Source organism: Diadema antillarum, unplaced genomic scaffold (assembly GCF_040938485.1).
Source record: "Diadema antillarum isolate AM-2024a unplaced genomic scaffold, OU_Dant_1.0 seq00002158_RagTag, whole genome shotgun sequence".
Taxonomy (NCBI): Eukaryota; Metazoa; Echinodermata; class Echinoidea; order Diadematoida; family Diadematidae; genus Diadema; species Diadema antillarum.
The window spans coordinates 122992-146932 of record NW_027272797.1 but is presented as its reverse complement, the minus strand read 5'-3'; the positions used below and the strand labels follow the sequence as shown (position 1 = coordinate 146932).

Below are 23941 nucleotides of genomic sequence, written 5' to 3'. Positions count from 1 at the left end.
TATATATATATATATATATATATATATATATATAATATAAATACTGTGCTTTGCATCTGAAGTAGACCCTATAGATGAGAAAGAGCTGAGAGATGACACGGTGGGTTGTTTGGACACGGTCGCTATTACAAACTCTCCCTCATACAGCACTGCCATCCCGAATTGAAAGCTTCCTTATCAAACAGAGCGATGCATTCAGTGGATCAGATGATTATGAAGCAATAGTCATAGAAAGTAGGCAGACAATGGCTGGCCCGATTGAATCGATCTTCATTCGCTGTTCACCGGGGTACATTTCAAAACCACGAATAGCACTCATGAGCGAATAATGTGCATCGAAGCGTACGCTCATCTATAACGGTCGGGGACTCGACTTCGGCTGTGTGTGTACTGATGCATAGATCTCAGTGATAAAGCTGTATACAATAAATTCTTCACGGGGATTCTCGAATATATCCGAGCCAGGCCAGCCTGCCCGCCCCATGGTGTCCCCTCGCTACCGGGTTTGGCGAATTTACAAACTCGAGATAAATTCAGCGAACGCCATCAATTGTTCCTTGGATATCTATTCCCGGAAATCATAGCTATTTCATGAGCTTTTCCTCGGCATGTGTTTTTATTAAGACAAAAACAGCTAAACAAAAATTGTCCCTATGTGTTCTTTAAATTATAGCTTTTTCAATGAAGGATAGAATCACTTAGACTAATTTACGCACTGACATCAAAACAGATTGCAATAATTGCAAATTGCATACAGTCATAATAATTATGAACTCGATGTCGTTGTCCCCCGACACATACGCGCATCCACATACTCATTCTCCACGCTTGAACACACATACACACAAACGAAGTCAAACGAAACGAAAGTTTCCATCAACTTCCGGATGTTCCCTTTAAAGCATCATTTTTTCAATGAAGGACCAAATCAGTAAGAATTAAAGGCATAATCGTACAAAAACTGACTACAATAAATACAAGTTGCATACATTGATAAAATTATAAACTTGATGTTGTACCCCGACCACACACACACTCACACACGCACAAACAAACACAGACACACGCACACGCCTGCAATCTCAAAGAGAGCCAAAGCGAAAAGATGCATTATGTTGATTACATGGAAATAGTGAAATGCCAAAGGACGAGGGAAATACTCAGGCGGTCGTAAGAGGTTGTCATCATGACTTAATCAATCATATTTCCTAGACTGAACAAGACAAACTAACAACCAAGTCTGCTTCAGCATTCCTTTCATGCATTGGCGGTCGAAGGAACGTAGGAAGTAGATTGTCAAGTATTGTTCAGACCATGCAGCTACAGTAGCTTCAAGATGAACTAAGAGCTGAAACAGAGAGATGGTTAACGGTGACAGTGGAAAGTATGTTCTTTATTTCTTCTCCCAAAAAGGAACAGCGTACTTACATGTGATGGTATGACTATATGCTTTCATGTATGTATTTTGCTATGAAGGCTATCATAATGTATAGTGTGTGAACAGACCCATCTTGAAAAGTCTCATGTTACCAGAGAGCAATGGTGTCACCAATATTCTGTCTACTGAACAAAATGTAATGAAAGACGAATAGTAAATGCAACTACTATTTGTCTGGTTGTCATTTATTCTTAAATCTCAGATAATATATTATTCACAAGAATTGCAAAAGTAGAGGATGATATGAACTAAGCATGGAAATTGATAAACAAAATGATAAATGAAGTTAGATTAATAATAAAATTGATCATATTAATGTAGATCAGAAAGAATAGAAAAATCGCTTTCATTATTGTAAATGCATTCATATCGCCCCCCCCCCCCCCCCCCCTTGGGTCTGGCTTAGTTTAAAAGATACGTTGCAATGCTTTACAGCTTCTACATTTTTATTACGTCCATCAACAAAAACAATATTTCTAATGCTACAACACAAAATGAAATTATCTATATTATTAAATCAGTTCAATTTAAGACTTCAACTGATGGATATGATGAATTCAGTATGAAACTACTCGAATAGTTTCTTCAATTACATATCCTTTGGGATATATTCAATATGTCTTTATCGAATGGATGTTCCTATGCCCAAATCTGTTAAAGATTGATATATATGCATAAATTTTGTATATATATATATATATATATATATATATATATATATACATATCCTATATTAGTTGTGACCGTGCATCACAAAACGAACAAAAAATCGCACCCTTGATTTTATGTGAGGACTCAAAAAAGGTGAAATTGGTCAACCGAGTCAATCTTGAGTTGTTCATATTTTCTTAAAGAGCTATCCTTCTTCTAAATTATTATGTAATTTGGGATCATAACATCAATGAGAAAATGTGTTTTCAGCAATATTTTTACAACCTTTTTTTAAGGAGAGTAGAATGATGAGGTATATCTTACAGGCCCTTTTTCATTTCTTGAAATAATTTGCACGCTCTTCACTTTCAGTCTAATAACTTTTGAAAGGATAATGCCAGCTATACTGCTTTGAAAGTTGGCATTGATCATAGACAGAATTGTTGATAGAACATGCTTAATTTCAGCTTAATCTGATAATCTCTTCATTGTTGTTGCTCCGGTGTTTAGATCCTGCGCTTTGTCTCTTTCATCGCACAGCTAGCACAGCTTGGTAAAGATTAACCGCTTGAATAGACCCTGCACTTAAGAACCTCTTTTCTCACTTCACACTTTTCCAGTGTGTGTGCTTTCTTTCCAGTATTTAGGTAGGTTATAGGAGTCCATTTGAATTGAGTTATACATCATTTCAAAGCTTGGAGTCTGCTCTTTCAGAATCTGCCCTTAACTGAAAATCCATGTCTGGCGACTCTTTGTTTGTTTTGTGATGCTGGGTCACAGTTGATAGATAAGGTTACGAAACAACTCTCACAAAATGAACATGTAATTGTCATATTTATGGATGTAAGTGTGGCATTTGGTACCATTAATCACACCTTTTTTTTATATAAATTGAATGATTATGGTATACGAGTCCCTGCTTACTCTTTGTTTAAAAGTTATTTATCTGAAAAGCTACACACTTTTACACACTTTGTGTGCATACATGTCGCGATTCATCCACGTCAAATATCCGATATGGAGTCCCCAGAGGTTCGATACGTGTATTGCTTCTTTTTCACATATATGAATTACATTATAAATTCATCGTTGATTATGACTTTCGTTTCGTTTGCGGATGACACTGCTGTTTGACCTCCCATAAGAATCCTCACAACCTGGTTCAGATATCAAATTATGAATTGCAGAAAATATCACCTTGGTTTAAAGCTGATAAATTATCCCTAACAATTGGTAAAATGTATATACATATATATATATATATATATATATATATATATATATATATATTATGCATTTTCAAACTACATACTACAAATTTGATCCGCATATTGCTAATGATACAGATTAATGGTTTATCCCTAGATCAAATTGATTAAATTTTTATAAGTAACAATTGATAATCATTAAAGGTGGCATTATCATAAAGCTAAAATCGTCACAACTGGCTAAAGGAATAGGAAAACTGTGCAAAGTAGAATATTCTTTGTCTAAAAAATGTCTTTAAATGCGTCATAAGACTTTATTGCTACCTTATCCAACATACTGCGATATCATATGAGGAAATTCTAGTAAATCCAAATTGAAAAGAATTTTGGTCTTGTAAAAGAAAGCTGTGCGAATTTGTACAAATTCCACCCTTATAACACCTGCCGATCCTTTATTTCATCAATTAAAAATTCTCTAACATATAGTGCAGTAGTGATTACAACAGATTTGTATAGTTATGTTAATCTATGGTCCCTGTGCGTATACTAATTTTCTTTGTGATTAAAGTGAAATCAAGAATGGTCTCTCCTCTACCGTGCGCTTGCACCTTTTCACCTACCCCCTTTGTTTGCAAGTAAATGCTTGAGAATAATTTTCCACTCGTTCTCTCAGAAAAGGGCTGTCATCTCGTCAGACACCATTATGTTTATTGTGACGGCCCCTACATCATGGGACATGTCACGAAAGTAAAAATGCAACAAATGCACTATGCTTTGCTTCTAAATGATTTCTTAATTTTGCTTGAACGTTTGATCTTCCTAAAAAAAAAAAAAAAAAAAAAAAAAAAAAAATGTTATTTAACCAAAATCGGTCTTATTGTATTTTCGTTTGTTCATTGTATTCTTGGAAAAAAGAAGTTGCAGAAATGAATTGAAATTGAATGGAAATCGCTGTTACCAATGGTTACTGTTGTTTTGGGGGGAAAAGGGGAGGGAAAGGTGATTAGTTATAACTCCGTCGAATGTCTATTTTGTGAAGCACTAAGCTTCGTGTACCCCCCCCCCCCTCCGAAAATAGTGAAAACGTGCAGGGAGCAGTTTATGACTTTTTTTTATTTCGTGAATTTAGCCTTGAAATTTAACCAGAATAATGTTAAAAAAAAAAATCATTAATCCGTAAATAGCACAGTGGAACAACAACTTGGTGTTAATACAGTCAGCTACAGCAATCAAACACGTGCTCAAACCCCGGTCACACAGCGCTTTACGGTTTAGTCACGGCCAAAACTGTCTTCCGTGAAGCAGACGATGTTGTTCGTGTTGACGTCGAGTTTAAGACGAGCTACTAACGGTCGATTTATACACGTGGCAGTGCGCGGGGAAAAATCTGAACGGCGCCGGACGCGGTAAAAAGTTTTGAACTGCTCAAAATTTTATTCCGCGGTCAACCACGGGCGGCACACGTGGTAACACACGTGAAACACTCGTGATAATCCGTGTTCCGGCAGTGATTAAAACTTGGGGAGACGCGGTGAAGACGCGAAAGTTTAGCCGTCATCTGACGCGTGTTACGCGTTGGTATCACGGGAAATAGCGTGTGTTTACCGGCTTATCGCTGACAATTGGATTCTTCCGCGTACACAAACGTGGCTGGACGTGGTTAGCCTTACTTAGGCAATGCTTCAGCAGTGAAACAGCCGCCAACGGCCATACCCCGTACAAAGCACGGCCAAACCAAAATTGACCAAAAAATTACCACTTACGACCACGTCCACCAGATTTTCATAACTTTTTGTACGTGATTTGGACGTGGAGTGCTGTGTGACCGGGGCTTCAGTCATCTCCAGCTTTTGTTAAATCTTTCCCATCCAGTAAAGACGACATGTTGTGTATTTTTGAAAAGACGCCTTATAAAACATGTCAATGTGAAATACTCTTACTGTAATATCAAGTGTTAAAGTGATTTCTATTTTCAGGAGAGGGGTGATTTCACGACGTTAGGTTATTTCAGATGATTTTCGCGTCTATTCCGTGCTGTTGATTATTAAAGGGATAGTACAGTATTGGTGGAGATGAGAATTGGGCTTTTAACTTTTTGTGAGATACCGAGAAAACACTTATGAAATAGTGCAGAGCATACCATTTTAAGAGGAATTCAAAGTCTATTTGATGAACATCGGGTTTGGAATTACTGAAACATCCAAAAACAAAGAAAAACAAAGCGATCGTAATTAAGTGTGGGTCCCACACTTATTAGAATCGCTCTGTTTTGGATATCTCAGCCATTTCAAAACCAATTTTCATCAAATAAACGTTGAATTCCTCATGGAATTACATGCTCTTTCATATTTCATAAGCAGTTTCTCATTATCTCACCAAAAAATGTTAGAAACCTGAAATTAGGTCTCAACCAAAACTATACGATCCCTTTAAGCTAAATGCAACAGTCGTGAAGTGGGCACTTGCACTTTTTTCTTTTACCCTGCAGAGAGCATGAAGTCAAGACATTGTCGATTGTTTTTGTACATGAGCTGTAGACACTGTAATTTATGTAATACTTTCTGTGATTTGTGTATATACGAAGGCATATCGTCACTTCATCTGCCTCATTATGTAGACACTTGGAAGAAGTTTTGTGTTTATCACCACACAACGGGTTGGAAAAAAAAAGTGAGGCAGAGAAATGAGATCCTTGGAGGAGAAGCAAAGCTACCAGCTTGAAAATGCCTGAGAGTCTTAGAAAACGTTGAATAATGTGGTTTCTCATTCTTCTTTCAAGCCTTGCCCTAGGAACTGTCCTATTTTCTTCAACTAGAGCTGAAATTTGATTAATAAACGTACTGGTATTCTTCTTAGATTGAGAGTTTAGCATGGGACACGTGAAGAGTGAACATGATGACAGACTTGGCTGATAAAGGAAGAGGTGAAGCCAGTGTTTGTGTATCACTATAGTATACTACTAACTCCCCCTCCCTGCCCTCTCTCCCGTCTCCCCTCCCCCACCCCCCCCCCCTCTCTCTCTCTCTCTCTCTCTCTCTCTCTCTCTTCAAAATGGCGACATTTTGTCTCATTAGGCTAAAAAACTTAGATCTAAATTTTCAGTTAAACCATCATGTGTTTGTTTAAATATTATTATTATTAGAATTATTATCATTATCATTATTACCATTATATTTTCTGGGAATTCCTTGTATATTTCAAATCGTGTGTATTTCGAGTGCATATTCCATTTTTAATTACAGGATTCGCTTCAAGTGAAGACTACTCAGCGAATTATCAAAAAAAAAAAGATTGGAAAAACGTTTGGCTGATTTTATTTTTTTTTTCTATATGATTATATCTTATATCATGTGTATTTTTGTTGTTTTGGTTCCATTTCGTTTTGTACGCTTTTTGTTGCATGCAATGATTTTACGTTTAGGCCTACGTACATTCTAATAAAACTCAACTTGTGATTCCATTTGAAATACGATCAAGATTGTTGAACTTTGGTGTATGGGGTGGGTCCCAAGGAGGAGTTTTCCACTTAACCCAATCGATGCTAATGACTTTAAGGTAGACACTCAATACGGAACTGTTGCTGAACGCGGGAAACCAAATGTCCGATCCATTTTACACTATCTCTGACCTCATCAGCTGGCGGCTGCGAATTAAGCCTTTCCACTCCATCCCACCACTCCTCACATCACTCACATCAGTGATAACATAGGATACTATCAAAACATACGTTTGTCAATCTAAAAGCACTGGCTTAGTTGTGAGCTTTTTCTTAGGGATGATTGACGTGGAATTATGGGTAGAATAAAAAAAAACTTATAACTTCAGATCATACTCACCAATAAGACGAATAACAGATGGTTTTGACATATTACTTTTCAATTTAAATCGTCCACTTGTACCATTGAAAATATTGTACTAATGACAGCAATTTTTACAACGTCTGAGATGTTTTAAAGCTGACGTTTACAGGCAATCAAAACCAAAATATATTAATGAGGATTGAATGAACGTAGCAATATGAGTAGAAGCCATCAGTGAAGGTTTTAAGGAAAATCCGGCTGTCGATGAATGAAAGGTTTTGAATTTTTTAAATTTTCGATGTCGGAATTTTTGGATAAGAAGACTAAGTGTCCATGACGTCATTTTGTGCAATAATATACTAGTAAAGAGAAGATAAGAAAATTTCACAAAAGTTTCATTGTTCATAAAAAGTACAAATTCCATCGACTTGTTATACAGATATTATGTCCAGGGTAATATTTTTCGCCCTGCTTTCTGAAGGAAATAAGTCAAAATTTAATGCTCTCTCATTATGCTATAGAAATTAACATTTGTTACATATTCCTATTCTCTTAATATTGTTGCCCATAATGACTGTAGTTGTCTCCTTTTCCAGCGATGACGGCACTATTTTTTTTAATTAAAAACTTTAGAAAGGATTGCACGATTTTTAAAAACTTTCAGTATTTTCTTATACTAATGTTGCCGCTTTCACTTATATTGAGATTGGTTTCCGTTGATAAATACTTTTACAGAATTTTACTCATAAGTGTAATTATATAAATGCATTTTTTTCAGGGAGACAACTATTCTCTACTGAAACAATTGTAACTAAACCTGACCAATGATGTGAACTATGTTCTATAGCATAAATGTATAACGACTGTAATGGCTTCATTACTTTCTGCTGGCATCGATCGGCAACACGTCCACTGGCCTCCCGACAGCAGCACGGGTGTGTTCTGGAATTTTCTTCTTCTTCTTCTTCTTCTTCTTCTTCTTCTTCTTCTTCTTCTTCTCTTCTTTTTCTTCTTCTTCCTTTTTTTCTTCTTTTCGACCCGCCTGCCTCGTGCATGACTATTTTCATCAATAGGACGATCGTTGAGTAATACTGTGCATCTCTCCACTTGTAAATGCCGGTGATTGATAACCCTGCCGAGCTCCTCTGCATCATATCCTGATGGTTTTGTCACCATAGTATTACCATTAATGTTACTCAGTAAATGTCAGTTGAATTCAGATCATCAAATTTACCCACTGCGTTGTTCGTCATGCAGTGCTAACTGTTAGTTATTGACGAAATTAAAAACATTACGTTCTGTCCTTGTCTTTCCACGTAAAGCGAATTGAATCTTCTTTCAGGAAATGTATTAACGTCCAATGTCCTCGACGGAATGTCTGTCAGCTTTTGATCTTGCATTAAATCTTTCCAACAGTTTTCAAAACATTTTAAGTTGTTAATGTGGCTTAAAACATGCAGAGCTAAACAAACAAAACGGGATGATAAACGTTGCTATTTGAAATCAATGTTTCATTTTTATTTGATTTTAGATAATGATTATGAGATGAGAAGAGAAAACAGAAAACACGTAAAGAAGTAAAGATCAAAAAGTCCTGAAATGGAGGAAATACCACAACATGATTGACAGTCTCATTTATTTCAAAAAAATATATAGCTGACTCGAGTTGGAGTGAATTTTTGTCTCCGTGATAAGATGCAGAACAGTAGATGGCAGAAAGGGGAAATGAAAAGGACCAATGATACTGGTTTACACTAAGGTAACATCATTAATTCAAATGGAATTGTTTGCTATGTGCGCTTGTTTGCCGGGGTAACGGGACCACAAAAGAGAGTGGCTAGGATGAGAAAAAAAAAGTCACGCACAAACACATTCTGTGTATACGAGCGTTTCTTTGTATTTCTTATCATTTGTTTGTTGGAAGTGAAATAAATCAACTTGAACAACTTGAACTTGAACATTTTCTTTCTTGATTGTAAATGGATCTTCCGTTCGGATTACAGAAAGACCTTGTTTCTGTTGCGCTTTGCAAGTTTGTTATTGTTTTGTTCACTTTTTCTTCGGTTTGTCTACGCTTCTTCTCCTGTACTCTCTCCGACTCTGTTTCGCTCTCTCCCCTGTCTCTTTGTCCTTCCTTTGCTTCTCTCTCTCTCTCCCTCTCTGTCTATCTCTCTCTCTCTCTCTCTCTTCCAACTTCTAACCAGTTTCTTTGCTTTCTAGCTGTTCCTTTCTGGCTGACGAAGGGCTGAAAGCCTCAAAAACGTGAAAAGATTAACCGGAGAGTCACCTGCATGAAAACTAAGGAAACATTTAGCAGTATTCTACCGTCATACTTGACTGTGGCATATGACAATTATAATCGATAATGCCATTCATTATCTAGTCCTGAAAATATATATTGTAAACGAATCATTCGCTTAGCAAAATGGGAGAGGTGCAGAGGGACATTATACCTGGTCGTATGTAATACTAACCCTTGATGTTATGTTTCATTTTAGCATTTTATTGACTGTATTGGCATCCTTATCAAACCTTTTTTATGTAACTTTTGCTATTTTTTTTTCCTATGTGTTCAGAACTGGAGAAGAAGCTAAGGCATGGTGTCACAACACACGCTGCCCTTCTGCCTCTGAAGCCACACTAGATAACTGTTGTCTCTACCACGTTAATGTCCATTCCTGCCCCAAAGATGAGGTAAGTAAAGCATAATGTTTCTATTCATTACATTGCATGAATCCTATCGAAACTTGGAAGCATCAAGATACGAGCAGGTAGTGATTCAAATGGCGTTTGTACTTCCACTTTGGTTTGTTTTCCTGCGTCATATTCCTTTTTTCCCCCGTTATCCACTTCGTTTGCTATATAAAATTGTAATGAAAACGCTACAACAAAAGCTGCTTAAGCAGTCATCATTGGTTTTGATGCTTTGACACGATCTTGAACAGACTAATAGTATACGGATATGGACTGCTTTTCGGGGCAGGGTTGATATTAGTTGCCCGAGGGATCTCAACTCACGCTATGTTCCGAGGAGCTTGCTCCGAGGGTCATAACGTGGAGCATCCCGAGAGACGACTAATATCAACCATACTAACAATACATAATATATTAAACAATAATATCAACCATACCAAGAACAAACAAATTCCTGTCTGCAAATGCCGGACCGTTTTGCAATGCGACTGCATGATATCACACATGCGCTAATCGCTAGCGACGATCTGCTGTGTTTACGACAAGGCAAGGGTTGTGCGTAGTGGTTGATCAAATTTCGTTTTTACGCTGCGCTGCTTGAGTGGGTATACTCGCGCTGTGAAGGCAAGGCAAAGCTCAGCGCATACACACGTCCGCGTACATCCGGGTACTTGTGATAGAGGGCAGTTTGAATGTTATGAAGCTTTGTGCTGCGCGAAGGATTCATCAAGCGAGGTACATTGTATATGATGTTTATTAGTGTACCAATGTTTGGGTTAATTTCAAAATGCTTTATCAGGGGGTTGCCATGGAGTTTTACATGTCCTCTTTGTTTGAAACAGAATAAATGGGAGATCATTGTATGCATGCATTTCCGCATGCATGTGGTGTTCTTTATGGTATGTAAGTAGATTGCTTGAATCCAACTTCGACGAGCAGTAATTATACTCATCTTTTTGCTGAGAATGTCATCTTTCAGAATTTGACTTAAACCTAACAATATCATCTATTGAATGTGTGTTTGTATTGAGATGGGTGTCACAAATGATAGATAATAAAAATATTACAGGCTACCACATTATAAGTAGAGGAAATCCTTGGGCCATCAGTTGATTGTTATCATAGTCAGTGAAGGTGTGACGTCTATACATACTAATCTCCGTTTACATGTACATAGGGATATGATTTAGGCCATCACCAAGAAAGCTTTCTCAGGCCTCCAATCATCAGTTTCCTTGGTTGGATTTTTAAGACTCTCGGGTCGGAAGGCTTTTCCATGACACAACATTGCTGTCTTCCACTTCCATGAAACTACGAAAAAAACAATATTGCAAACCTGGTTACTAGATGAATGAATGCATCGTATAGAGAAGCTCTGCTTCAGATTACATGCATTCAAGCTTGTGGGAGGTTAGGCATTAGGCAAAAAAAAAAAAATGGTAGATGCAAAACGCCATACCAGTCTCATAAGAAATTGACATATTAATATTATATAAAAGTTTTTTTTCCTTCATTGCCTTCACAATGTACAGCTAAACGTATCAGCGATACAATGAATAATACAGAAGGGCTACAGCTTTAGCGTAGCTTGATTTGCTTGCAGCCCTCGTACATAATACATGTCGGAAAATAGCGGGAGGGATGACTTGCGCAGAGAAAGAATAGAAGAAAGGAAAAGGGAAAGGAGAGGTCTGTCTGCTTTCAATAAAGGTTTACACAAAGTTAGATCACCTGAATCACTGATCAGCAAGGCGCATTCTTATACCAAGGTACAGGTGAACAGTTACAGTTCCTGGTCGGCTATATGATTACGTACAATTTCCACGAAGGAATTCCATGTATAGTACATGAAATGGCATTATGAAATCACTGATATCCAGAGAGCAACATTGTTTTTACAGCTTTCTTAAAAGTGTAAGTGGACTGTTCAAAAGGAAGAGAGTTCCAAATATCGTTTCTTTTTATTAGGGCTCCACAGTGAGTTTTTGCTATTAGAAGGCTCGTTAGGGCTACTCAACTTGTTTATTTTGTATGACCTCCTGTAATGCAACAAAGGATCACTATTTTTTTTTTTACTAAAGTGCTGTTTAAACGACCTGATAATAGTGTCCATCACCACTGTAAACTGCATTAGTAAGTTGAATGTTATAAGGAGTGAATAACACGAGTTTGTTTAAGCAAATTACTTTTCATTGAATTAGTTTCTTTCATTTATGACAGCTTTTCTTTTGTACTTCTAGTCGCTTTCACGATGCGTTATGGTTGTGACTGTATTGTGTGTTATCAGTGTTTCCTCTTCGGTCGCCATGCCCCTATATTTCGTCATGGCATGACGTCATACTCATTTACCATAGAAATAAGGGGGTCCGTTATACTATCAGCTTCGTTCATGATTCAATGAAAGGGAGTGTAATCATTTGAGTGGAAGCTTCAAAGTCCAGAGAACTGCATTTAGAGTATAAGACAGAGATGAATAATACATTTCTAGTGATTGAAATAAACCATCTGTTCAAAATGGAACAAATCCTCCGAGAAAAAAAAAAGATCGCTTGCTATTGTTAAGAAGTCTTTCTCGGGCATGTTTGACTCACCTCTCAGTATTCAAACCACATACTACCTCACTCACTTGACTACACGTGTGAGAGGTGCGCAGTGGATGTGTGTTCTCAGCAAATAGTTGATGCAAACATGTGTCACTGCATCATTTTGGCTCGCCAAAGCTAACAACGACTGGGATATTTGGAGAAGAAATTTTAACTTGAGAGTAGTTAAGAAAAACGTTAAAATGTATATGCGAGGTATGTGGAAATGGCGTAAATCAATTTATTTCAGCGACCTCTAAACGGAATGAATCGCAAATATTTTGTATATTCGTTTATTGAGACATATACTTCGCCTGTGTTGTTTTCAGAATACATAGTTCATTCATAATGGTCCATAGGGATGACTTCATCGCAGACTTTGGTGAAAACACGAGAATCAGTGCTTTGATTCTAACCAATGGTACAGAAAAGACAATGCATGGTAGTATACACACACCACGCACAGTACAACCGTACTTGCCTGCTGTATGCACGCTAAAGCAGTAGGAATAAAATGGCGTCACGTTTGCTCAATAATGCCCTGGGAAACAGCGAGCCTCAGACGCTTCATGACGTCACAGAGAAAACTGATCTCCCACCGGCATAACGAGCAAATTGTGGAAATTTATTGAAACACAGGTACAGGCTCTATGTCCAATTTTGGTTATAGCATGCAAACCTCTCTTTATTTGAGCTTGTAAAAGAAGACTACGAAAGAGTCTGTCCCACGTGAATTATTCATCAAAGTAAATCACACGTCCTTGGTCTAACTCTCTAGTAAACATTATCGGTCCATGTGGCTGACACACGGTGCGGACTAGCAGGTCTCCACATGATGTAATAGTAAGCTAGAGAATGGCGCCATTTCGCGTCATCACGAGCGCAATGCCAGCTTTCTCTTCTTATTATTCTTCTTCTTATTCTTCCTTCCTTCCTTCTTTTTTTTTTTTTTGGGGGGGGGGGGGGAGATATGAGTGAGAATTCCAAGACTGGTATGATTCAAGTGATCGCCTAGGAACCTGCTAGAATACGTGTTCTGTTCTAGCTCATTCACTCACGTACTGCTCGTTTCCAGTGAGAGAGGCAACCATTAATTCCTTTCTATTTTTTTTCTCGCTGGTATTACCGTTGATGGATGGCCTAATTATAAAAGCTAATTGACGCATGCTGTGGGATAGACGTAGTACATCTTATGTCTCATAAAGCTCATCTTTCACTTTTTTCTCAGTTGATAAGCTCAGGCTATTACTAGGTATAGTGTCGTGACGTCGATATATGGGGTTCGATATTTCATGTATTATGTACTTCTGAAGATCAATTTGTACTTCAAATGCAATAGTTTTTTGCTTCACATTGTTGGGTAATGTCCACTCATTTCAGTGGGATGATGCATAATATTTGAATGATATACTTCTATGTACTTCACCTTAGTGACTTACGAAAATGAAGATAACACGAAACTATAGACAAAAAAAAAATGTAATACTGTTTACACCATATATAAGTGAGTCCAGTCCTTTCTCTTTTTTTTTTGGCTGTTGTTCTTGTTTGTTTGTTTGGTTGGTTGGTTGGTTGGTTGGTTGGTTGGTGTTTTTGTTTTTGTTTTTTTTTTGCAAATCGAGACTTCCCGACAATTTCGTGAGTGGTTAAATTCGCGAGTGTGGTAAACAGTATTGAAAGAAGAATTGTGCCGTATATGCCCCACCCCCCCCCCCCTCCCCAAAAAAAAAAAATACAAAGGGACACTCCGCAACGATAACTTTAAAAATAGTGAGTCAATCCAAATACAATTTCAGGGTATGAAATTATAACTCACGTCTTGCAGAAAATCCCATCCGATTTGCTTCAGTGGTCAAATAGAAATGAAGACGGTTTTTTTTTTTTTTTAGAGCATGTCATGAATCCCTTCCCTCCAAGATCTTTCCATTGTCAGCGTGTCCACACATTAATATGCAGTTCCAAGAGCATGCAAGTGCTAAACTTGGAAGAATCAGACCAGTGACATGCTTTACAACGATTCACATTTCTCTGTGACCACTTAACTAAATTGAATGGGGTTTTCTGCGAAATGTAGCTAAGATGTTATATTTGAAGGCCTGAAATAGCATACAGGCAGTTTAATCATATTGGAATGTATCAATGCGAAAATATTAGTGTATTTCTTTTTTGTTTTGTTTTGTTTTGTTGTTTGTTTGTTTGTTTGTTTGTTTTTTTTGGGGGGGGGACATATTATTGTATGCGTGTAAGTCACAGTCATATCGGGATCAGAGTTGATTTTTTTTTTTTTGCGTGTTTTTAAATTCGCGAATAACAAGACAATACCCTACTCGCGAACAATCACGAAAATAAAAACCTTGCGAAATATTCGGCGTATAAAGAAGCCTTAATAATTCAGTATTATTAGAATGTTTACCTTGCAGATTTCAATTCAGCTTCTAGCTACAATCAAGATATAGCTTCGGTTTTGTTCAAAAAAAGGACTAGAGGATGAGGAGGAGTCGAGGAAGAAGAAGAAGAAGAAGAAGAAGAAGAAGAAGAAGAGGAAGAAGAAGAAGAAGAAGAAAATCTTGTTATGCTCTGTAGATTAAAGACTGGAGGATTCTTTTAAACATGAATGCTCTGCTTTTCTTTGATTCCATTGGAAACCATGGGGTTGTTCTTGGGTGGGTTTTTTTTTTTTTTCCTGTTTTGAGTGGGTTTTTTCGAGGGCGGGGGGGGGGGCGTTTTGAATGTGTGTTTTTCTCGTATTCATATTCATAGGGGTGGGCTTGGTTCATCTGTAGGATCTGGGGATATTTACCATTTCTTTGAATTTATTACGATCGTTTACACGCATCATTGCCACGCCAAGGTTAAATCATTACCATGTAAGGTTAAAACTTTGACCTCAAGATACAATTATTATGACTGGCTGAGCGAGCCAGGGAAAGGTGCGAAAGTGTGTCGAACCGGAATGCAATGTGAATATTTCAAAGTGTTAATCTTTCGTCTACATTGCTTGGGGCCGAAAATAGAGGACGCTGCTTCCAGCGTAAATGCACTATCTATCATTCATGCTAAATGCTTGAAAAGAAATGTAGACTGCCGCAGTGGACTGTATGAATTACTTCGTCTATTATTTAGGAGTAAAGCACCCTCTCGCGTCTGTTGATGGGCCACTGAGCTGGAATCTTTAGGTCCCCATAGTTCCCGTAAGGAGGTACGAGAAAGGGAGGGTCATGTATACGTAATAGGCACGGTAATTACGGTCCCCAATGCCCAAATGAGCCTTGACCACAAGGACCCTATAGATGGCGTCTTAAAATCTCCATGAGACCAAAGTTGGCGTTCGAACACTATTTCCTGCTTTTTGTTGTTTTTGTAGCAATCAGCTTTGCAAAAATATTCTCACAAGGGAAGATATTAAGAATATCACACCGTTTTACCACTGTCAACAATGCATAATCGACTGCTATATCATTAAATTTATTCGCATGTTCATAGATTGATGTTATCGCCATATTTGTAAAATTAATGAAAATGTAGTATGACAACAATTAAGTACACAAGGATGTGATTGTAAAGAAGGCACGATTTTTCAATCTCGTTGCTTATTCGTTCTATTTCACTCTCTTATGGCAAGATTTCTAGCATTATTCTGGCTATCAAACTCTAATTATGTATTTCATTTGTGAATGAAATTTTCAGGATAGAATGACAAGAAATGGAAATCACGGTAAGCTTTTCACATTCTAATGATTTGTACCCTAATAGTGGCCTCCAGAATTGTATGCTTTGTAGCTCTACTCCACCAGTTTTCTCTCCTTTGCCAATATAGTTTCCTTTCCCCCTATTTACCCTTGTGTGTTTTACACACGAGATACTATGAAGAACATGAATTGGCCTAATTCACTTCGCCAGAAGGCAAGTAATTTTCACACGACGACCTCTAGAGAGGTTCATTGTTTCCTCACGACCTTCTTATCAAAGTTGCATGACAGACGACAATCCCCTTGAAAACTTTGCAGAGACTGAGTGAGTTAGTAACTGACATGTTTTCATTCATATAGTGGGATGCTGCTCAAACGTGGCTCAGGCTGCTGAAACCATCATCAGTGCTGTGGGATATGCCTTACTTTTATTAAGGAAACAGGCATTACCATTTAATACCTCTGCGGTGTCATCGCCAACTCGAAATATTTATGCTTCGGCACGAAGACATTCTCTATTGCTCCTCCGCAGTCCAAAGTCCAAAGTAAATCCTTGTCTTTTTTTTTCAACCATACGTGCGGGAGTTACCTTGGATAAAATACATCGTCAGTCCCGAAGGGTTTATCTGTAAGCACGTATTTGGTAGACTGGTGAGTAACCAATCATGGTGGATATAGTACCACTATTATGAAGCCGTGATCGGATCCAACTGAGATCCAGGGACCTCTATTGCCGCGCTGTTCTCACAATGTTCATTTATCTTATCGTTGCAATGACGAACGCTTCACAACTATATACGTGGGAGCTGAAAGCACGCTTCTTACGATATGTTGCCAATTGTATATCAGTAATCATTACATTGATCATATGTATTCGCATTGGAACCACACCAAAGCAAAATGCTGACAAATGGTAACCCGCATAGCGAAATAACTTCACGTTTTTTTGCGACCGTGATGATCAGTACAATATGTTGTTTGTTAGTTAGTTTGTTTATTTATTTGGCTGTCTGTTTGTTTGTTTGTTTGTTTGTTTGTGTGTTTGTTTGTTTGTTCAGTTGGTTGGTTAGTTGGTTGGTTAGTTGTTGTTTTTTTTCATCTGGAATAACTGCCCGACCAAAGTAGACCACTCTCAGATAAACCTATGAAGGCAGGTGAGTCGATGCGAAATCAATCACAGAAATTTAGTGGAAATCCAACATTGCCAAGGCACCACTATCTATCTGGTAAGCGAACAAAGGATACTGAGTTAAGAATACCGTTAGTGAACATGAATGTAGCAGCTGCTGGGGTCGTCGCATTGCTGGGTATCAAATAAACACGTGACCCCTGCTCTCAGGGAATTTTTCCATATACGACAGTCTGTTTTACCCGAGGTTCATCATGTTCTATTGATCTCCTACTTTTTTCCTATATATATATATATCTTTTCATCATTATCTTTTTTTTTAGTGAGGATGCTATAACGGTGGTTAGGGATCCTATAGAGATAAAGGATATCTTGTACATTTGATGTCTAATATTCTTCAAACCGAACTGTCAATCTAGTGTATTTGTTACAAATGTCAAACCTCCGGTTCTTAATTTCTCTGTAGATTGCCCGACAAATTGATCATGCAGCAGTAGGTACTCTTCAGCATTGTACAATTGGTGATGAAAGAGCGGATTCCATAAAATGCATCATCAATGTAGCGTCAGAAAAAGTGGTAAACAGAGTGGCATATTTTTCATGCCAGTATTCTAGAAATCTCGAGAAAATCTGAGAAAAAAAAAACACCGACATTGATTGAAGCGGAGATAATGGCAATATATACCCTTTGTCAATATTGAGGGTGGAAAAAAGGATAACTCGGAAAGGATGATAACATTAACGTAAGTTTGGTACACTTGCTGACATCAATATACTCAGGATTTTACTCAACTATGAAAGCTGCTTTTGTGTGTGTGTCTGTGGCTATGCTGGGTCTTCGTTTACACATTTGCATTCGTATCTCCATAATGGAAAATGGAGAAAACTAACATGAGACATGAATATGAAGAGACATGGCAATGAGATTAAGATACTATTAACACGCTAATAATTTTTTTTAACCTCTAACCTTAGAACCTCAATGTAAAACAGAGCAGTTCTTAAAGAAATACCCCAAAGTCAGCTGATTTGAACGTAGACGTACATTTCATTCCTGCATTTGTTTATATTGGGAAGGGGGTTGACGGTGTTGTCGGTGGTTTTATTTTATGATGCATGGTCATTATCATAATCTCCTTCCAATTAAAGTAAAATACAAAGAGACAATGAAGAAGAAGGAGAAGACGACGACGACGAACCAGCATATGGGTTGATGTATTCTGTCAAATGCCAAAAAGTCACCATGGCCATCCATTATTGCAATTCATGATAAAGCGAGAAGGTTGTCGATCTTTGACTGTTTGAGTGTTTCTGATTCATGTTTTAAAGAAAGAAAAATCATGCTTTCATTTCTTTAATTGATTCTTTTATGTAATGGCTTATACCAGGTTGGGAGAAATTAATATGGATTTTATAATGATGTGTCAATGAAGGAGCTTGTTCGACCCTTTGGCATTGACACAAAGTCTAAGGCTAGGCTAGGGCGGATAGGGTGGGGCTCAAACCCTTTTGTCGGAAGATGGTTCCAACAGATGAGAATACGTTTGCTGGGTATTCGCATCACGTTTTATGTCAACACTCGGACAGGTTGGTGGGATTACAAACCTGCCCCACGTGTTCAGAACGACCTATATAACACTGAAGATGTATGCTCACACGCAGACAAGAAATGAAGTTATTATAAGGATGTCTATATTGACACTGTAAGCGCCTTCACGCAGTCCCTTTCACCACGTCATATTCTTCTTTAGTTTCAAAATTCTATCCCACGAGGACGCTTAAGATCAAAGACTGAAAACTCTTTTCGTTTCTTTATTTTTTCCGCCGAGATGTCCTCGGTTCCAGAGTCGGCTGATGAAAAACTGACATCGCTGCTGTAATGTGATAAGATGCGAATGATTAACGTGTATTATTTATGTTGCACGTGGCTCATGTTCGGTGCAAGCAAATTGATACGTCAGAGGGAGCCATCGGGTGTGGATGATTCTCTTCAAAGGGCACGTAGCTGCCATTACTGCCCTCACTCTCTTGTATGGTGTGAAAGTACCTGGGAATTTACTGCAGGATTCTAATTTGTCTAAGTAGCAGCGTGCCTCACGCTGGGGGCTCTGCGTAGCTTCATAGAGAGAAGTCTGAGGTATTTTCAGCAAAACACATTTACGGCAACCGACACGTGCTCATCATTGCATCTAGTGTGAATGTGTGTGTGTGAGAGTGTATGAAGAAATGTTATAAATCAATGTTCGTGTGTATGTACATGTATGTACATGTATGTATGTATGAACAAATAATATGTAGGCATCTATGTAAGCACATAATATGCACATGTTGGCAAGTATGCCTACTGAATATCATGTGTGTTTGCGTATGTATGTTTACATTGATTGCTTATGAGTTGAGGTTTAAGTATGTGTGTCAAACATAGTTCTGTAGGCCTACTTGATTACTGTATAAACACAGGTGTATACATGATACTAACTGTACTAAACGAAGCATAAACAGCAAGCAAACAGGGGCGATAGCTAACAACGTTCTTTGTTAAAACTTGCTGTTTTCATCTATAATCGTACTTCCTGCAGGACTTATGACAGAAAAAAAAAAACCTGTTATATCTTCAAAAAAGCCTTTGAAAAGAATAATAAATTCTATAGGTAATCATTAGCAAACACATGTATTATTATCTTTGTAAGCGTGTATATACGCACACGCAGGCGCACGCACATAGATTATTTTGTGTATCTCACTCTCACTCTCTCTCCTTGTTTGTCTGTCTGTCTGTCTGTCTCTCTCTCTCTCTCTCTCTCTCTCTTTTATATATATATATATATATATATATATCATATATAAGATGTGATCGTGCATCACAAAAAGAACGAAAAGTCGCACCCCTTGGTTTTACATGAGGACTCAAAAAACCAAGTCAACCAAGTTAGTTTTGAGTTTGTCATATTTTCTGAAAGAGTTATCCTTCTTCTACATTATTCTTTAGTTTGGGTTCGTAACATTGATGGGAAGGTGTGTTTTCACCAGTTTTCGACAACCCTTTTATGGGGGAGAATAGAATGATCGGGTATGTCTTAAAGTCCCCTTTTTATTTCTTGAAATACTTTACACACTCTTCACTTTCAAGTCTAATAACTTTTTAAAAGGTAACTACTGCTTTCAAAATTGGCATTAATCATGGACAGAATGTGCTAATACAACATGGTCAATTTCAGCTTAATCTGATAATCCCTTCATTGTTGTTACTCCGGTGGTTTACATCCTGTGTTTTGTCTCTTTCATTGCACAGCTATTATGGCTTGGTAGAGATTAAGCGCTTGAATAGGCCTTATACTTCAGAGCCTCTTTTCTCAATTCACACTTTTCCAGAATGTCTGCTCTTTAACTCTTTATGTGCCATGGTGTAAACCCCTTGTGTTCCACATTATTCTGAGACAGCAACGTAGCTCTACTTTGAGAAAACATTCTGCTTTTCACATCCATGTAATCTTTTGTTGCCCTCTAGCGAAGTTGTAGAGAAAATGCCGAGCTTTTCTGTGATGTAAATTGTATGACAAATCTATGATTATTTTTCTTTCAAATGACCAGTAAGTGCATTATGGTATAGAGGCATAACTTTTGCACTCAGAATAGTGAGAGAAAGGTCAAATGTGCTCGCAAATCGAGAAAGGAACTCCACGTGATATTCAATCACCACATGAAATGCAAGCTATGCGTGACAGGAATGGGAAAACGAGAAACGCCTTCATCGTTCCGTGATATTTGGCGATTTATTCAACGGTTTGGGCGGGTTTGTGCGTTTGAGCAGAATATGCGAAGTTGAGTCGGGCTTGAGAATATGGCACATAAAGAGTTAAGAACGTTCCCTTAACTGAAAATCCATGTCTTGCGACTTTTTGTTGGTTTTGGGATGCAGGGTCATATATATATATATATATATATATATACAGTGACAACAGAATTACACCGAGGACGTAGCTCTGTGTTATATGCCCCATACAACTGCCATACTTCAGCTTTCGGGCATCGCCCCTTGATGTCAGATATGCTCTTATACATAATAACATAAGGACAATGCAAAACTAAAATAACTGTAACGAAAAGAAGAAGAAGAAGAAAATACATGTGATACAGTGATACAATTATTAATAACTGACTGTGTGCGCCTCCGGAACAAAAATATAGATAGACTGATATAGATAGATAGATAGATAGATAGATAGATAGATAGATAGATAGATAGATAGATAGATAGATAGATATATAGATAGATAGATAGATAGATAGATAGATAGATAGATGGATAGATAGATAAATAGATAGATAGATAGATAGATAGATAGATAGATAGATAGACACAATAGTTGTATAATGATTGCATAAACATGAATTTAAAGAAGCGTATGGAGGAACACACGGTCCATGATGTCTCAGCTAAGACTGTTCTCATTATTATTATTAATGATCGAACTATATTACTTTTGTTGAATTAATAAAAAGTATGCTCTGCCTGATCTAAGAGCAAATTGATTAGCTCGCCCATACAACCCATCATGTGTAAGCTAGGTATGAGACAAGCTAATATACAAACTTCAGATTTTTTTTTCTTTCTTTTTTTTTTTTGCATCGACCTGCTGTTTGCAGTGGTATAGTGAGTAACGGTTAGCATTGAACTCTGTACAAAGTGCAGCCAATTACAGTCAGCAGACGGTTCAAAGGTTAGGAGTGATCGGACGCTGATTGATTCATTACTCAAGATTAGTTGGATTACTGCTGGAGTATCATGAGCATTTGACAGACAACCATCCACCTGTTACACAACGTCATATATCAAAATCATTTTCGAACATATCAGTGCACTGGTTGCACAGAAACCACAAGATGATGCCCATGAACGTTAACTTTTACTCACCACTCACTGAGGTCTAGATGTCTATCTTATCAAGCAATGATTCAAACACTGATTTCATTACCGCTTGGAACTTGATGCGACAAGGGAGACGTGACGTTGACTTGACGTACTTGTAATTGTTCAAGCAATGTCGATTGTAGCCTCGCTGTCTATTTCAAAGTGATGGTCTAGCACGAGTAAATGCATGGGGAGATTTCAGCTTCTCAAAAGGCGCGGTTATTCTTTTTTTTTTTCCTGTGGGAAGGAGGTCCGCTTTAGAAACCATTGGATCACATCGTGACCTTTTGCAAAATAATTTATCTGAAGTGTACACAAACTACCGATATTCAATTCAGTCATGCGGCTAGCTCTAGTTCTGAAGATTACATGAGTACATATAGGACAAGTTCAACCACAGCCACGAACCTTTTCTTGCTCACAACCAGAATAGCATTCTCGATGAATAATCAAACTGCACCACCCCACCCGGCCCTATCATTTTGCATGACTCTACTAGTATAAGAAAGCTTACATCATGCACCAAATCATTCCCCATAATACGGCTTTCATTAAGCTACGGACTCACATTATCATAATTACGTTTTGAGGACCTTCTAAAAATATTATGTGACAAAGGTGCTAGGACACAAATCTATCTAGATGTAATGACGCTAACAGCAGAGTCTACATCACAAAGTAGTGAGTCCGTTTCAACGATGTATGACGTGCAATAGTAGATACTATCTGACCAGAAACCCCATTCAATTTGATTATCACGCACGCTATAATCTGTCACATTTTTCATGACATCTGGAAACGTATGCCACTGATCATTTATCAAGAAGACAATAATATTGATGAGAGCGATGACAGCTGTTGAAGAGCCGCGCTTAAAATAGACGAGCTGGGTCCAGCGATGAATACACTTCATTCCCGATACTATGCGAGTGATTCGCAATCCAAATGATTTATAGACTACGTCATATAGACAAGACATAAAATGGTGCAGAAATGGTCGCAGCACAAATTGCTGCGAGAGAATGTTGCCAGCTACGTAGGGGCAATACACTCGTTATTGATCACATTATCCTGTAAATCTCTCGGATATCAGTGTTTGTAATTTAGCTCGATAAGAGTGATTGAGATGGGCTGTGCATGAGCCTCGGATGATTGGACTCATCCGTGTTATATGAGTCGTGTCTTTCCAGAAAAGGCTGGGATTATTTCATGTTTGATGGAGATATGTATACACACCGTCACGTCAGTCAGGTCAGGGAAATGTATACGATACACACTAATCAAGCTTGCACGTAAGAGGTATTTTGTGTAGCCTAGACGTGATAGATGCGACCCACGGGAGAAACCTCCCACTGTTGGATTAGTTTCTTGTCTCTCAAACTCGGACTGGATATATTGCCCCGGATACCTGGTCATTTTCTTCTTCGCATTCTTTATCTCCCCCCCCCCCCCTCTCTCTCTCTCTATCCATCTATCCATCTATCTATCTATCTATCTATCTATCTATCTCTTTTACAATATAACATCAACCACGCATACATATGTTTGTCATGTAGTTTCTATTTCTTTGTGAAGCATTGAATCGTGCTAATAAACCTAGATGACTGTTACAATCTCATTATCATCGACGCTGAGGGGGAATAAAATGGCCAATTGTCTAGTTACAATGAGCCTTTCTATGTGCTCTGTTAAAGTCTAGTTACAATGAGCCTTTTATGTGCTCTGTTAAAGTTGATGTTCAAGACTTTATTAAAATTTCTGTAGCAGTATGATATATCGGTAGGCAACAAATACACGCATCACATTTATTTGTTGATTTCAGCTATATGTAGGGAAGA

The 23941-nt window shown here is 37.8% G+C and overlaps 1 protein-coding gene across 1 annotated transcript in view; it reads left to right on the top strand.

Annotated features, from left to right (window-relative positions):
• The window catches only part of LOC139714097 (atrial natriuretic peptide receptor 1-like), a 283186-nt gene that overhangs the window by 182276 nt on the left and 76969 nt on the right, over nucleotides 1-23941 (top strand). The window contains exon 4 of the mRNA XM_071625808.1: nucleotides 9674-9791. Within this exon, the coding sequence (XP_071481909.1) occupies nucleotides 9674-9791 (118 nt within the window). The remainder of the gene's footprint in view (nucleotides 1-9673; nucleotides 9792-23941) is intronic.